The sequence below is a fragment of the Notolepis coatsorum genome, assembly GCF_963971535.1.
Source record: "Notolepis coatsorum genome assembly, chromosome: 15".
NCBI classification, from domain to species: domain Eukaryota; kingdom Metazoa; phylum Chordata; class Actinopteri; order Aulopiformes; family Paralepididae; genus Notolepis; species Notolepis coatsorum.
The window spans coordinates 77915708-77934084 of NC_140179.1; the positions used below are offsets into that span (position 1 = coordinate 77915708).

Genomic DNA, 18377 nt, shown 5'->3' on the forward strand with positions numbered 1-18377 from the left:
GATGGACACATACACCTGTATTATTATTATTATTTATATACATATAGAATTGCTCCATATGGATTTTAATATATCATGCTTTAAGTACTGTAGTTTTAATGTAGTTGGTGTTTTTTTATAGTGGTCTTTTTTTACTGTAGTTTTAACGAAGCTGGTGTTTTTTTTATAGTGGTGAGTGTCTAAGTATTGTGACTGTACGTTTGTCTTTTAAAACCACTGCACAAATGAAGTTCCGAAAGGAAGATAAAGTAATTTCATATATATTATGGGGGGGGGGGGGGTTTGCTGTCCTAAGAGAGAGAGAATGTGTGTGTGTGTGTGTGTGTGTGTATGTGTGTGTGTGTGTGTGTGTGTGTGTGTGTGTGTGTGTGTGTGTGTGGCGGATTTCTTTCCTGGAGCCTATCACACACACACAAACGCACACGCACGCACGCACACACACACACACACACACACACACACACACACACACACACACACACACACACACACACACACACACACACACACACACACACACACACACACACACACACACACACACACACACACACACACACACACACACACACACACACACACACACACACACACACACACACAGTGAAGAGAGGAGAGCAGACTCACATAGGCCTCGTAGTCGCAGGACTGGAAGATGAGCTTCTCCGGGTGGTGCTGCCAGTACTGGACCGGCGTGGAGGAGGTGGCCTCGTTGGGAGGACGTAACGTGATCGGCTCGCACCACTCCCCTTGCTGCTGAAACGTATAGAAAGTATAAAAAAAAATTATGTTTATTTTGCAGCAATTCCTTGTCGTTGCCGGCATCTTTAGTGTTACAGTACATCCCCTCACACTCCAGTTCTCAGGCTGCAGCTGGTTTGAAAGCGAAAGTAAACACAACAGGCTTCTCTGCTGGCTGTGGCTCCAGGGGAGTTGAATAGTTCTGGCTCTACTAGTTTCTTTTCTATCTTTTGGCGCTTTTTTGGTGGACAAACCACCGCACACATGCACCGTGACTCGTGACTGGAGTCTAGCTCTGCTAGCCCACATAGCCTACTGTGTACAGACGGTTTCAAACTGTATTTTAAACTAGAAAGCAAACTAAATAAATGGACAAGAGAAAAATAAATCTCAATTGGTCAGTATTGTCATTTCGACAAGCAAAGCCATTACTTTAAGTTGCAGGCAAGAAATACAAGTCTGTCCACTGTCTCTGGGTTTAAAACTGCCCTGTTGCAGGTAAAAAAAAAAAAAAAAAAAAAAAAAAAATCGATATATATATTTTTTTTATATATATTTTTTCCGATATCGATTATTAAAATATATCGCGATAATTATCGTTATCGTTATATCGCCCAGCCCTATCTCCCAGCGGAGTTTGACAGACGATGATGTGCTCGTGCAGCACCTCTCAAGCCCACAGGGCTTACATTTATGATGTAACAGGTGTCTTGGCTTGACATACAGTAGTTATGCCTGTTACCAGGGGTGTAAAAAGTACCCAGAAATGATACTTAAGTGAAAGTATGGGTACTGTCTCAAAATCATACTCAAGTAAAAGTCTGAGTAGTTTCTACTTTTAAATGTACTTAAGTACTAAAAGTAAAAACTATTTTTCTGACTGTCTATTCTTCTGATAGCAGGTGTTTAATCAAAGATCCCCGCTTTCTAGTCTTGCACAAGGACCAATCACCATGGGTATGGGCGGGTTCGTTTTCCATTGATGGGGATTTGATTGGCTGTTTTTAAATAAAGTGCGGCCGTGGGATTAATAAAGTTAACGTTAGTTCGGCCAGAGAAACAAATATACTAATTAAAATGGTTGGACCTGCGAGAGAGAAAAGTATGTTTTTTTTCTCTGAAATGTAATTGAGTAAAAGTACAAGTATACAAACCTAATAATACTTGAGTAAAGTACAAATCCCCCAAAACAGTACTTAAGTATTGTGACGAAGTACAATTACTCAAGTACTTTACACCCCTGCCTGTTACAAGTTGAATGTATGTGTACAGTCCAGTATCACAATAACACTGGAACAACGCCGCCCCTGACCTTAATTATTAACATGAATTAACTGGAACATAACCCTTAATTAACATGAATTAACCTGACCTTAAGCCTTAATATATATATAATATATATATATATACTAGGGATGCTCGATATTGGCTTTTTTACCGATACCGATATACCGATATCACATTTTAATGCCGATATCGGCCGATAATATCGGTAGGCCGATAATATCGGACATCATTTCTATAGAAATGTAAAAAAATAAATAAAAAATCTTTTTTTTAAACCGATACAGATATTTTCCGATATCACATTTTAATGCCGATAATATCGGTAGGCCGATATACTGTATATATATATATTTATTCAAATGTATTGTCCTTATACAGCACAAGTACAGTACAACGAAAATAAGTTTGGCATCCAACCAGAGTGCAAAGTTAACAGTAAAGTGCAATAGTCATATACAATGTACAGGTGATTATTAACTGGGTATAAAATATATAAATTAGTACTACTGTGTGTAGTGCTAATCAGATGTATGTACAGAGAGTTGTACTACCAATATGTACAGGTATAAAGACAGTATGGTAGTAAGTCACACAGGCCAGCAGCGTAACTAGTAGAGTAGGTAAGGGATAGCTATGTACAGATAATGATATAGATAATAGTATCTACAGTAAAAGGATATCATCAGTGACCAAGCTTCATGAAGACCTTCAGCAGGTTATCCGAGAGGAAATTACATGCAAGGGGAAGGGGGAGGGGAATGGGGGGGGGAAGCCCTGCGTTCTCAGCACAAGCTGTTGTCACCACTCCAGGGAGCAACGTGTTTGTGTTTGTGTTTGCTGCCTTTCAGCGCCTTCTTGCTTTGGGAGTTTTCACCTTTTAACCCTTTCACTACCCACACTACCAAAATGGTTAACCTTTTCACTGCGACAATACAGAAGGTTAACCCTTTTACTGCCACACGACAACGGGTTAACCCTTTTCACTACCACACTACAGACGGTTAACCGTAGTGCAAGGTTAACCTTCTGTAGAGTGGTAGTGAAAGGGTTCAATTAGGGAAACACCCCAAATCGTATTTGTTTACTTCTGAAATGCCCCGGTCGATGACTGTTCACCGTGTTTGGTCTTGTCTTTGCAAAGTGAATGAGAGGAGAGCTTTTCCCAGAGAGCTGGCAGGTCTCAGCGAGCTCACAGCGTGAGTTGTTGAGTGTCTATCTAATTCCATTTGAGTGTGTGCGTTTGTGCCGTTATCATATCTTGTTTGTTTGTATTTAAGTAAGTGTGTGTGTGTGTGTGTGCCGTGTGTGTGTGTGTGTGTGTGTGTGTGTGTGTGTGTGTGTGTGTGTGTGTGTGTGTGTGTGTGTGTGTGTGTGTGTGTGTGTGTGTGTGTGTGTAATCCCCCCGTCAGTATGCTGATGAGGTACTCTGGAGGTGAGAGGCTGTAATCAGAGGTAATCATGTTGGGTAAACAGCCCTCACAGACTCACTAAATGGAATGGTAAATTGGACTGCATTTGCATGGCGCTTTTAGTCAAAGCACTTTACAACTTATGTCCAGGGGTGTAAAGTACTTGAGTAATTGTACTTCGTCACAATAATTAAGTACTGTTTTTGGGGATTTGTATTTTACTCAAGTATTATTAGGTTTGTATACTTGTACTTTTACTCAATTACATTTCAGAGAAAAAAAACATACTTTTTACTCCTTAAATTTTTTTTGATCTACTTTTTTCTCCCATTTTCTATTTTTCTCCCATCCCAATTTCGTATCGTCCAATTCTACCCTCCCCTGTCTCGAACGTTGTTAGGCCATGCCTCCCACAAGCCGGCTGCAATGTGGACTAAGCCTTACATCACGTGTCCCCTCCGGTACTCGAGGAAGCAGCAGACGCATCTTTTCACCTGCACAGCGCAATCTCTCAGCGTCGGGGGTCTGCGTTTTTTTGGAGGGCACGCCGCCCCCGTCGCTTCCTGATTCTGCTGCGCAGGCGCACCAACCGACCTGTAGGAGTCGCTGTCCACAACGTCCGATCCCCACCCATCAGCTTCCCACCCCCTAATACTGCCAATTGTATTAGTATGAACGGCCAGCCAAGCTGATAGCAATGCAGAGAGCTGGGCTCGAACCCAGTGTCTCCTGCATTGGTGGTGAGCGCCTTGCCCACTGCACCACCTAGCCGCCCTACTCCTTACATTTAAAATGCAGACCTACAAAGTACAAAGTACAAGTCTCACAGGTCCAACTATTTTAATTAGTATATTTGTTTCTCTGGCCGAACTAACGTTAACGTTATTAATCCTGCGGCCGCACTTTATTTAAAAACAGCCAATCAAATCCCCATCAATGAAAAATGTACCCGCCCATACCCATGCTGATTGGTCCTTGTGCAAGACTAGAAAGCGGGGATCTTTGATTAAACACCTGCTATCAGAAGAATAGACAGTCAGAAAAAAAGTTTTTTACTTTTACTTTTTAGTACTTAAGTACATTTAAAAGTAGAAACTACTCAGACTTTTACTTGAGTACGATTTTGAGACGGGACCCATACTTTCACTTAAGTATAATTTCGGGGTACTTTTTACACCACTGCAACCTGCTCATCGGGAGCAGTTAGGAGGTTAATTGTCTTGCTCACTGACACTTTTACACGCTGCCGGTAGGAGCCAAACAACTGCTTTATCCCCCCTTTCCCCTTTGTTTGTTTGTTGTTTGTTTGTTTCTTTTTAATCCCCCTAATTTTTCTTTCTTTTAATGGGATACCCTAGTTACTAGGGGTGTAACAATGCATCGCAATGCATCGACCCTAAGGTGATGATTCAACTGCATCGATTTAAAAATGTTAGAATCGATTAGATTTTTTATTTAAAAAATTTCTATTTATTTAAAATAAAATTATTAAAAAATGTATAAGTCGATTTTTTTATTGACCTATAGTCCATTCACGCTGAGCGAATCAGTTCTCCCAGCCATATTTGTGTATACATTTTTTGGGGGGGAATTAACTGATTAATCGAATCGCATCGAATCGAATTGTGGTCAAATGAAGAGATTTCATGATGCATTGAATCGTTGCCTGAAGAATCGTAATCGAATCGAATCGTTGTGGGGTCAAATATTTACACCCCTACTAGTTACTGTAGTGAGTTAGTTAATTCATTAACCCTTTCACTGCCACACGACAGAAGGTTAACCCTTTACTATCACACACAACCGACGGCGATGCTCCATCATTAGCATCATTAGCTCCGCATGTATTGTCACAGTGAAAGGGGTAACCGGCTGTCGTGTGGCAGTGAAAGGGTTAATTTGTTTGTTCAACATGTCACATCTGTGTCAGCGGTCATGTCTGGGTAGAAGCTAGCTCGCTTGTTAGCTGTTCAGGTAAGACTCAGAACACATCTATCACACGTCTCCGTCATCAAGGAGTTTGATACGCCTAGATGATTCCAGTGCCTGACTATATGCCTTTCTCTATAGTGAATAATCCATACACACACACACACACACACACACACACACACACACACACACACACACACACACGCACACGTACACACACACACACGTACACGCACACGTACACGCACGCACACACACACACACGCACACACACACACACACACGCACACACACACACACACACACACACAACGCTAATCATAGTAGATCAAAGCACAGCTGCTGCATTGCTATGTTTGTGAGTTATCACGCTGTCATGGTTTGAGAGTTAATTAGCCCTGTTTTCCTAGGTTATGAACATCAGTGGGAATATAAGTGATTCTAGTTTAGCAGGAAATATAAATAGACAAGTTCAATACAGTACCATATCATTATTTTGTGGATGCATTCTTTTTTTCTTTTTTTCTTTATGCAATCATCCTCCTATGGATGATTAAAAGTTGACAATAACTTATATAAATATAAAAAGTATAAACTAACATAAAAAGTCATAATTGTATCCCTAATTTGAGTAGTAGTTTAATAAAAACAAGACCATAGATGGAGTTGATATAGAGAGAGTTAATGAATTTCGTTTTCTTGGTGTGATTATGGATGATAAATTAACATGGAAATCTCACATAGCACACGTTAAAAAAAAGATGTCCAAGAGTATTTTTGTTATGAATAAAGTAAAGGATGTGTTAGAGTATGAGGCAATGAGAACACTCTACTGTTCACTCATCTCACCTTATCTCAGTTATTGTGTTGAAGTATGGGGGAATACTTATGGGACCAATATAAAACCATTATATATACTACAGAAGAGGGCTGTAAGAATCACACATAAAGTGAATTATCGAGAACACACAAACACATTCTTTATTAAATCTAGAATAATTAAACTTGAAGACATGGTTAAGTTTCAAACAATGTTAATTATGTTTAGGGCAAGAAATACACTGCCAGAAAAACTACAAAATCTTTTTCATTTAGAAAGTGAGTTTAGTGGCGGTCAGGTGGCGTAGCGGAGATTGCGTTCGTCACCAACGCCGGAGACGCTGGATTCGCCTGTTCGAATCCAGCTCCCGGCGTTGTCACCAGCTTGGCTGGCCGTTCACACTAATACAATTGGCAATATTAGAGGGTGGGAAAGCTGGAGGGGTGGGTCCGGGTCGTTGTAAACAGCGACTCCTACAGTTCGGTCGGGGCGCCTGCTCAGCGCGGATAGGATCTAAGGGGGGTAGTGTGATCCTTCCACACGTTACACCCTCTCAGTGCGAGTCCGCGCTGCCAGGTGAAAAGAAGCGGTTGATTGGCTAGACGTGTGTCGGAGGAAGCACGTGATAGCCTCCACTCTCCCAGACCGACTGTGGGGGGTAAGTGCGCAGCGACCAGGAAGGGGATTGGGAATTGGCATAACGACTAACATTGGGATGGGAGAAAAATCGGAGGAAAAAGGAGGAAAAAAAAAACAAAAAAAATTAAAAATAATTTTAATTTAGGAAAGTAGGAGAAAATACAATTTTAAACATCAGTTTGCACGTACCACACTTAAACAGATGTGCCCTTCAGTTATTGGTGTAAAGTTGTGGAATTCTCTCCATAGCGAGCTTAAGGGATGTAATAGTGTTTGTCAATTCAAAAAGATTTATAAAAAAAATAAAATTAGTCAGTATGAAAGTCAAATGTGATGTGAATAGTGAGATCTTTTCTTCTTTTCTTTCTTGTATTCTTTATTATTATTATTAAAAAAATTCTTGTTTAAACTGTGGATTGTTTGTTTCTTGTATATGGTATAAATGATTATTTTGTGTAAATTAGGTTGTACGCCGACCATCAAGTAAATACTTGTTTAGTTTAGAAATAAGGGGCAGGTAACTATAAGATTTATTCTTCTTCCTGCTCCTTTTGTCAATGGTATGATATTTATGATTGAGTATGAAGAACTCTGATTGTATTGATTCCATGTGGCAAATAAAACTCTGAATCTGAATCTGAATCTGAAAAACAAGACCAGTGTCATAGATGCAAAGCAAAGTGCCACCACTAGGGGCAGAGTGTCTAACCATGAGAGACTTACTGATGCGTGAGTTACCGGTCTATGAGCTGCTTCACATTTAATAATAATTATTTACTAGTAATGTTATGTTTAAAGAAGTAATCATAGCTAATGATCATCTAATAATAATTCTTTACTCTTAACTCAATCAGCGCCTAGAGGTCGCTGTTTACCTTGTGGTAAGAAGGCCAGAGCTCTGTTCAATGGAGATAATGCCGGTGTTTGCAAGTGCTAAAACTATATTAAATATTATAGCTATGGATCTAATAACACCGTCGATTGTCAGTGAGTTTCTTCCGGTCAACATGCAAAAAATAGATAATTTTTTCATCTGTACATTTCCGTTTTTTATACCGTGGTGAATATGAGTATAGTTTGAGTGATTCTGAGTAATTCCAGGAAAAGACGCGAAAACAGCATTTTAGTGAAATTCAATAAACACGTTGCCATTCCTCGCTTGGATCAACAATCAATCTGAAATCAAGGCTAGATTATCGGTATTATCTTTCATCATGCACGCATGAAAGGGAGAAGGGGACGCGGGCCCCTCCTTGCTTTTGATCGCTACCAACACACAGACACACACACACCACCCCGACATGCTTCGATCGTGGGAAAATAATTATCGTATCAACGCAAGGTCGATAACATAGTCCTTACCTTGTAAATGATGTACTGCAAAAAGAATAATCCAATTATCTGATCGCCATTCCAAATACTGGTCGCGTTCGTGTATCCAGCGTTATCCAGCATTGCATATAAACAGAGGGGGGGGGGGGGGGGGGCCTAGTCCATGCATCGTTCGAAGCGCCTGCACGGCTCAGCTCAGTATTCAGACCCCGCCTGCACGGCTCAGCTCAGTATTCAGACCCCGCCTGCACGGCTCAGCTCAGTATTCAGACCCCGCCTGCACGGCTCAGCTCAGTATTCAGACCCCGCCTGCACGGCTCAGCTCAGTATTCAGACCCCGCCTGCACGGCTCAGCTCAGTATTCAGACCCCGCCTGCACGGCTCAGCTCAGTATTCAGACCCCGCCTGCACGGCTCAGCTCGGTATTCAGACCCCGCCTGCACGGCTCAGCTCAGTATTCAGACCCCGCCTGCACGGCTCAGCTCAGTATTCAGACCCCGCCTGCACGGCTCAGCTCAGTATTCAGACCCCGCCTGCACGGCTCAGCTCAGTATTCAGACCCCGCCTGCACGGCTCAGCTCAGTATTCAGACCCCGCCTGCACGGCTCAGCTCAGTATTCAGACCCCGCCTGCACGGCTCAGCTCGGTATTCAGACCCCGCCTGCACGGCTCAGCTCAGTATTCAGACCCCGCCTGCACGGCTCAGCTCGGCCAAGAAAACAAACCACATCGTTTCAAACGGGGTGCAATAGGGCGTTAGGCGGCGGTATTGGCCGGTTGCGATCTCAGAGCCATTCCCAATGATAACATCATTTACATTTACATTTACATTTAGTCATTTAGCTGACGCTTTTATCCAAAGCGACTTACAAGTTCTGTACGACAAGACAGCAAGAAGGGTACAACTCTATCAGCTGAGTAACAATGTTCATCAAGTGTTGCATGTTACAGTGTAGGTTAGTTTATTAGGACAAGTGCATGACAGTAAGGTTAGTCAGGGTTAGATCATTTCAGATAATGGTTGAAGAAGTGAGTCTTTAGTCGACGGCGAAAGATTGGACGGGATTCGGCTGTCCTAACTGGGGTGGGTAGTTCATTCCACCATTGTGGGGCAAGGACTGAGAATAGGCGGCTTCTCTTTGATGACCCTCCGGGAGCTTGGATAGGAGTAGGTCTGAGGCGGCCAGAAGATGCAGAGCGTAGGGGTCTTGAGGGTGTGTAGTTAGAGACCATTGACCGGAGGTAGGCGGGAGCGGTTCCCTTTGCTGCACGGTATGCTAGGTCGAGGGCCTTGAAGCGGATACGTGCAGCAATGGGGAGCCAGTGCAGGTCCCTAAGAAGTGGGGTGACATGGGCCGACTTTGGTAGGTTTGATATCAGGCGGGCCGCTGCGTTTTGAATGAGTTGAAGAGGCTTGGTGGCAGTGGCCGGGAGGCCAGCTAGCAGTGCGTTGCAGTAGTCGAGGCGGGAGATGACTGTTGATTGGATGAGGAGTTGGGTGGCTTCTTTTGTCAGGAAGGGGCGTATCCTTCTGACGTTGCTCAGGAGGAATCTGCAGGTTCTGGTTGTCGCTGCGATGTGAGCAGAGAAGTTCAACTGGTCGTCGAGGACAACACCAAGGTTCTTGGCGGTCGGGGACGCGGTCCAACATCAGGCTGGATGGATGAATTATGAATGGATATAGCGAATAAAAGAAATAACGATTAAAACCCGACTTTTCTCGTGATTGGCCCTCAACCACCGTCGAGATAACCCGACTTTTTTCGTCATTGGCGCTGAAACAGTTAACATTACGGTTAAATAACTAATCATAGCCAATAAGCAGTATCTCGGTTAATTTAATATCTTAATATAGCCCAGTATGCAGCCACCTTTTAAAGCCTAATCCTCCAAATAATCTAATTTCTGCGTGTCTCAAACCCGGGCCCCCTTTTCTTGATCCTCCAATCACAACCGCTGCTTTCCTCGGACAGACGGTGTCTTCCGATTGTCCGAGGGAAGCAACAGTTGTGATTGGAGGCTTGAGAAAAGAGGGGGCGGAGCTTGAGATAGGTCACTTCCTCCCCCACTCTCGACTCATTCTTTTCTTTTTAGCCCCATTCCTGTCTGAGTGACAGAGTGCAACTCCCTTCCCTCCCCGCCCCATCCCTCCTCTATCCCTCCCCGCCCCCCTCCCTCCTCTATCCCTCCCCGCCCCCCCTCCCTCCTCTATCCCTCCCCGCCCCCCTCCCTCCTCTATCACCCCCGCCCCGCCCCCCTCCCTCCTCTATCACCCCCCCCCCCCCCCCCCCTCCTCCTCACCATGCTGACTTGGGCCATCTGTCGCTCCAGTTTGGAGCGTGGCACGTCCTCAAAGTAGTTGTCGTTGCTGCGCTGCCTGCGCCGCGCGTCCGCCTGCATGATGAGGTGCTGCACGTCCAGAGAGCCCCCCGGGACCCCCGCCGCCGAGTACCCTGCCTGGCCCCCCACCTGAGGGCTGAGCTGCTGGGGAGGGGTGTGGTTCCCACCGGGCTCCTGGGGGGGGGGGGGAGGGGGAGAGAGAGAGGGAGAGAGCATAATTTATCATTTGATAATATGATGTCTCTGCTCTACTGTACTACTGAGAGAAAGTAGGGCAATTTAACTCGCACTGCAGGGTTCGAAATTAACACAGGGCACTTTTTGCCACCCTTAACTCATCGACCGCCGAGCCCCTTCCGGGAAATTAGGCCTAGTACGCCGACACTTTAATCAATGGGAGGACGGGGATATTTGCGAGTGCTTAAAATGTATCTTAAATTATGGCTATGGGTCTAATACACCCGTCGCTTATCAATGACTTGCTTGCAGTCAACATGTACGAAACGGATTGTTTTTTCATCGGTACATTTCCGTTTTATACCGTTTTGAATACGAGTATAGTTTGAGATTTCTAGTAATTCCAGAGAAAGACGCGATAATAGCCCTTTAGTGGAATACACAAAACACGTTGTCATTTTTCGGCTGATTTATGAATCGTTTTCAAATAAACGCTAGATTATCGATAGTATATGTGTCCTTGTGCACGATACAGAAGCGGGCTGAAAAATCGCTTATCCGTGCCTTGCTCAGCGCCAACGGCACGCACACACACACACACACACACGCTCCGATGGCGGTGAAAGGAACATCTGGTTAACCCAAGACTGGTAACATAGATTCCTTACCTCACAACTGATTAATCCAATTCCTGATTGCCATTCCAAATATTGATCGCGTTTATTGATCCAACCCGTGGCTCAGGGGTAGAGCGGGTTGTCCAATGATCGAAGGGTTGGTGGTTCGAATCCCGCTCAAGCCCATGTCCATCCCACTGCCGTTGTGTCCTTGGGTAAGACACTTAACCTACTTGCCTCGTATGAATGTGTATGAATGTTGGTGGTGGTCAGAGGGGCCGTAGGCGATGATTATTCGCCACGCTTCCGTGAGTCTGCCTCAGGGCAGCTCTGGCTGCAATTGTAGCTTACCACCACCGGTATGACTGTGTATGAACGAATAATGGACTCTGTAAGCGCTCTGGGGTCTCTGGGGTGTCATGAAGAGCGCTATATAAATCCAATCCATTATTATTATTATTATATCCAAAACACATAATCCACGCAGCTCTGAGTGTCCCCAGTCTATCTGTTATAACGATACTGCATGCCCGAAAAGGAAAACCTGGACCGGAGTTATTTTTTTGATGCACATCCCCAGCCAATCCAATCCAATGATGTGCAATGCCATCCGGGAGACGATAGGCGGCGGTATTTGCCCTTTTGCGAGCTCAGACCCATTCCCAACGATAACGTCAGGCTGGATGGATGAAAATAAATGGATATCGCTAATAAAAGAAATAACGATTAAAACCCGACTATACTCGTGATTGGTGCTCAAACGAAGGCGAGTTAACCCGACTATACTCGGGGTCGGCGCTGAATGTGTTAATTGATTTTCGGGGGCATTTAATTAAACATTTTTATTTCAGGGGCACTGAAACCGATTTGCTTGCATTAATCATGTTAATGCATATTGAAAAATCTCTTTCCCTCTCTCGCTCTGTCTCTCTCTCCCTCTCTCGCTCTCTCTCTCTTGCTCTCTCTCTCTCTCTCTCTCTCTCTTTATTGTCATTCTATGGAATTAAGTGCCTGTGACAAGAGTGTTCAGACAATTTTATTATATCAACTAGAAGAGAAACCTTCTTTGGTGAGGTTTATTTCTGTCTTGTGTGTGTGTGTGCACGTGCGTGCATGTGTGTGTGTGCACGTGTGTGCACGTGCGTGCATGTGTGTGTGACAGAGTGACACAGAAAGGGGTTAACAACAACGTCTGTGTTTATCTCCTGAGTCTTGTTGTTTTGTTTCTCCCCAATAAGCCCGTCAGCCGTTTGCCCATTGTGTCTGCAGTCTCTGCACCCATTTTGTGTAACGTCCCGCCCGTTACTGGACTGTTCTCCCCTGCTCTACCTCTCCCTGTTCTCCCCTGCTCTACCTCTCCCTGTTCTCCCCTGCTCTACCTCTCCCTGTTCTCCCCTGCTCTACCTCTCCCTGTTCTCCCCTGCTCTACCTCTCCCTGTTCTCCCCTGCTCTACCTCTCCCTGTTCTCCCCTGCTCTACCTCTCCCTGTTCTCCCCTGCTCTACCTCTCCCTGTTCTCCCCTGCTCTACCTCTCCCGCTCTTCCCTCTCTCTCTCTCTTGCTCCCTATCTCTCCCCTTCTCTCTCTCTCCCTCTCTCTCTCTCCCTATCTCTCTTGCTCCCTATCTCTCCCCTTCTCTCTCGCCCTTCTTAATGTCCCCCTGTTAGTCTAGTGTTTTTCTTGTATTAGAGTTACTGTCTAGTCCTAGTCTTTGTAGTTGCTGTTCCTAATTTATGCAAATGACATGTCGTCAGCTTGTGACTGCAACTTGTTCCTGTTCGCGGACAACTCAGCCCTGCTGGTCTCTGACAAGAACAAGTTACAGGTTGAAAAAACCCTCAGCTCGGAACTCGGCAGAATCTGCACCTGGCTCGCTGATAACAAACTATCATTACACATGGGCAAAACAGAGTCCATTCTCTTCGGTTCAAATATCAAACTCAGCAAGACCGACGGCTTCTCAGTTACAGTAGATGACAATATTGTCACAAGGAAAGATGAAATAACATACCTATAGGTTCCATCCTAGAGGCAAATCTTTCCTAAATGGCATCCAATGTAAAAAGTCAACCAACTAACTAGATTCTTGTACCGGATCTCCTCTCTGGTAAACAAGAATACCCTAAAGACTCTGGCAGGAGCACTCATTCAAGGGTACTACGACTATGCTTGCACCTCATGGTACCAAAGCACCTCAAAGGCGCTAAAAACAAAATTACAAACATCACAAAACAAACTGGCTAGACTACTACTTGACCTTACTCCTAGAACCCACCTCACCCCTGCCCACTTTAACTACCTAGGATGGCTTAGAGTAGACGACAGAGTACAGCAACTTGCAATGGGCCTGGTCTACAAGATACACTATAAGACTAAGGTACCCATGTACATGTCAAAATACTTCCCAAAGGTCAGTGAATACCACGACCACAACACCAGAGGGAGCTCCACAAATCATGTTAAACCCAGATTCGGCTCAAACAAGGGACTAAACACGTTTCGCAATTATGCCACATCAATGTGGAACACCCTACCCACAGCTGTAAAGGAATGTGAATCACTACCTACTTTCAAAACCACTCTCAAAGAGCACCTACGGGAGACTGCAATTCGAAACTGGCCCCTGTAAATGTCCTAACCCAACCCCCTCCAATGTACAGTAAATTTCCTAACCCAATAATACACGAGACCCTCTTCCTGGGACCAAGTAAGGTTGTCGATAATCCAATGTACAGTTACCAACCCCCCCCCCCCCCCCCTACCCCGCCTACCCAACCCCCCCCCCCCCCCACCCACCCAACCACCTCCAATGTACAGTTTCCCCCCCACCCCACCTACCCAACCTCCTCCAATGTACAGTTTCTTCGTCAAATGTATATACCGTACTTTTCGCACTATAAGCCGCACCTGACTATAAGCCACAGCAGCTAAATTGAATGATGTGTACATATATAAGCCGCACTGGACTATAAGCTGCATGTGTTTTAATGTTTAATTACCATATGTAAGGAGTGGAGCCTGCAGCTTAATTTGACTTAACACGGGAAAAATCACCGGCCCGGACACGGAAAGGATTGACAGATTGATTGCTCTTTCTCGATTCTGTGAGTGGTGGTGCATGGGCCGTTCTTATATTGAGCTTTAAGTTCCCACCTCTACAGAGAATGACTCCCATTGGGACACAATATTGTCGGACAAATAACAAGAATTAACTCATTTACAAGTTGTATTAAGCAAATAAGGGAACAGATAAATAACATTTCAATGCAGTAAAAAAAAGCAATATTTCGATTTTCGGGTTTTGTCCACATATAAGCCGCACCGTTATATAAGCCGCAGGGTCGAAAAATGGGGGAAAAAGCTGCGGCTTATAGTCCGAAAAGTACGATTTTTGACTCTTTTTGTAGCACAAAAAACTGTATTTGTAAATCTGGTATGTCATAAATGTATAGATGTAGCAGTACTGTCTATCTGTATGTCATGTGTGTCATATATGTCCTGATTAATTGAAAATGGGGGGACCCTGATGTAAACAAAACGAAAGTCTTTCTCTGGTCTGCATCCCCTTAACAATTGTGTGTATTGAGCCGTACTGTATTGTACCCATTCTGCAATCTGTTAATAAAATTTTCAATTCAATTCAATTCGATACACCCTGGCAGACGGACCAAACTGAGCCCCTGGAGGAGTGGAGGCCTTTCCCTGCTCCGTAGGGGAGTGAGAGGCTGTTAAAACCATTACAGCCGCGCCCTGGCGGAGGGAAGGAAGCCAGTTGCTTGTGTTTAGTATCCAGGACAGGCTGACAGGGAGGAAACTGCAGCGTGTCGGCCATTTTGTGTCCGCTTACTGTAGGTGTCTTGGGTAATCAGTGGGGTAACGGCAGTGAAACGGTACGGTACCATCTGGGAACGCTCCCTGACACACACACACACACCCACCCCCACCCCCACACCCACCACACACACACACACACACACACACACACACACACACACACACACACACGCAGCCTACCCTCAGGGAGATGGCCCGTGGTGGTTTCTGGGGAGTGTCTTCGTGTAGCCGGTCTCCAGCGAGGCGAGGATTCGCTTCCTGTGTCCAATCAGACTGATCTTCAGCACCTGAGGATAAACACACACATACCAGCACATGAGTCATAATGTAGCTAGATAACCTGCTCATTAGGGCTACGGTATGTGGAATAACTATCTCCCCCGCCACCCCAAATTGTAATTACCCACTCCCTGACAGACAGCCCATTGTCCCCCAATAACATAGTTCTGTCTAAACCGGTCTAACCTTCAACCCCCCCCCCCCACGGAGCAGAACAAACCACACAACTCACCGTTCCAGACAAACCACCCCAAAACACGTCACCCCCCCTTCATGGACCCAAAACCCCCCCACAGAACAGACCAACCACTCATCTTTCCAGTCCAACTACTAACTACCCCAAGACAATGGACAATCCTCTCACTTCTCCTGTATATAATGTAACCAATATCATCGATCGAGAGCTCACAGTAAAACACACACACACACACACACACACACACACACACACACACACACACACACACACACACACACACACACACACACACACACACACACACACACACACACACACACACACACACACACACACACACACACACACACACACACACACACACACACACACACACACACATATATGAACCATATAGCCTATTGTGGCTGGGGAAAGATACAACATACACTGTAACATTGTGATCCCTGTATGTTACTGTGGCTCTATGTTCTTGTGTAATCTTTTTTTTTTGTATTATCTTTTTCTCCCTCCTTTTTTCCATTTTTCTCCCATCCCAATGTTAGTCGTTATGCCAATTCCCACTCCCCTTCCTGGTCGTTACGCACTCTACCCCCTACCGTCGGTCTGGGAGGGCGGAGACCTCCGACACATGTGCAGCCAGCCCACCGCTTCTTTTCACCTGGCAGCGCGGACTCTCACTGGGGGGAGTGTAACGTGTGGAAGGGTCACACTACCTCTCCCAGATCCTTCCCTCGCTGTGCAGGCGCCCCCGACCGAACTGTAGGAGTCGCTGTTTACAACGACCAGGACCCCACCCCACTGGCTTTCCCACCCGCTGACACTGCCAATTGTGTCAGTATGGACGGGCCGACCAAGCCGGAGGCACCACAGCTGGATTCGATCCCACTGTCTCTGCAGTGGTAGACAGACGCTTAGTCCGCTGCGCTGCCCCGGCCGCCCTGTTCTTGTGTAATCTTATTGTTCCCTGTTTCCCCTGTGGTTCTATGTTTCTTTTGTTTCTTTGTTGTTTCTTTTTGCCTACTGTCAGCGACTTCGGGTTACTGAGAAGCGCTCTATAAAATAAAATGAATTATTATTATTATTATATACCCCATGGTATTGTATGGATGCGTGATGCAGAGTATTGTGATATTTCTATACTATGTTAAGGCTGTTAATGAACCACTAATGATGTTCTGATGAAAGTGAAACAGAAGGGCTTCACAGTCTCAAAAGCTTTGAATTTCATCTAGTGTTTCATTCATGCCTTTGACACACAAGTAGAGCCGATTTCAAAATGTTATTTCCTAGAAGAGATATTTCAGCTTAATCTTGTTTCAAATGAACATATCATATCATACACAATTAAGAAGCGCAATATTATCGTATACATTTTGTGGTACTACTATATTAACAACAGTAATACAATTTTCCCATTGGGGAAATAAATAACCTTTCCTCTCCTCTCCTCTCCTCTCCTCTCCTCTCCTCTCCTCTCCTCTTATGTTCTCTCTGTCATTCCCTGTCCTAATATGACAAATCGTATGCTGACTAATCTGTATGTATTATAAAACGTAGCAAGTCACTGAGGGATTGACCTTCTGTAGTGTGGTAGTGAAAGGACAAAGATGGATAAAGTCGGTTGTGCTTTCTTTGCAATTATAGAAGCTTCCGGAACAAGAATTACCCTTGAGGAATAATGATTATGTCCTTCATTTACAACTTTATACAATAATTTCTATTGACAGGAACAGTTCAAACAGTTTCAGAGCATTAACTAAGAGATGCAGTCATTTTATGGCGACTAAGGGCGTTTTCACACCTGTAGTTCGTTTGCTTTGTTCCGATTCAGGGGAGACACAGGGACTATAATGATACAATGTTGCACTTGTCCCCTTAGTTCGTTTGTGTTCACACGGCTGTGTTATTAGTGTCGATTAGGAATGGGTCGCGCCGTGTTCAGGAAACTCAGGCGCATAAAAGTCTATTCGATCATGTCTCCAGCGCCCCCACAGCCGTAGGTGCAACCACTTACATCACGGCTCTCATCCACATTCATTCATATGCTCTCTCTCCTCCCCGATTTCAATGTAACGCGCAAGTGCAGTGGTCTATAGCTAACTTTACCGATCTAGCTGCCTAAAGACTACAAACTGATCCCGCCCACAATTCAATGCGAAAGCGCCATCATGCAACGCGTATACAGTACGGCAAGTGAGTTGTGTCGGTTTGTTAAGTCGATTGCATTCTCACATAGTACGAGTCGCTTCGGGGTTCGGTTAGAAGTGCGCCGAGACCACCCTCTCTAGGCGGTCTCGGCCCCGCTTGTTTTGTTCCGCAACAGAATGCGATTGCTGTGTTCACATATGCCCAAATGAACCGAAATAGGGGGTAAACGCTCCAGGTTCCGGAACAACAGCTCCCAAACGAGCTAGGTGTGAAAATGCCCTAAGACTGCATCAAAACATCACCATCACCAGCATCATCACCACCATCAATCATCAACCCTGAAATCAATGTACAAATTACCACCCGGAAAAACCAGCTCCCTAAGGGGTAAGTTTGGACGTTTTGGTTTAAACGATGAAACCTACTTTGGGGCGCACTGATGGAGTAAGTATCGCCATTTATTTCAGGGTTTGTACAGACTGGAGCGAGGCCCCGTTGTCGAGCTCGTGCTGCTCTACCGATCCACTACACCGTTGGTAGGTAGGAAATATGGATATGGGTTCCAAAATACTGAACTTATACCCTTTAACCCTCTGAGGACTGGGCTTTTTTGTGAATGTG

General features: G+C 44.8%; 1 protein-coding gene across 1 annotated transcript in view; it reads right to left on the reverse strand.

The window, feature by feature from the left end:
- Positions 1 to 18377, reverse strand: part of anks1b (ankyrin repeat and sterile alpha motif domain containing 1B) — a 541227-nt gene that overhangs the window by 41085 nt on the left and 481765 nt on the right. The window contains 4 exon segments of the mRNA XM_084331050.1: positions 628 to 756; positions 10462 to 10674; positions 15308 to 15366; positions 15369 to 15414. Of these exon segments, the coding sequence (XP_084187176.1) occupies positions 628 to 756; positions 10462 to 10674; positions 15308 to 15366; positions 15369 to 15414 (447 nt within the window).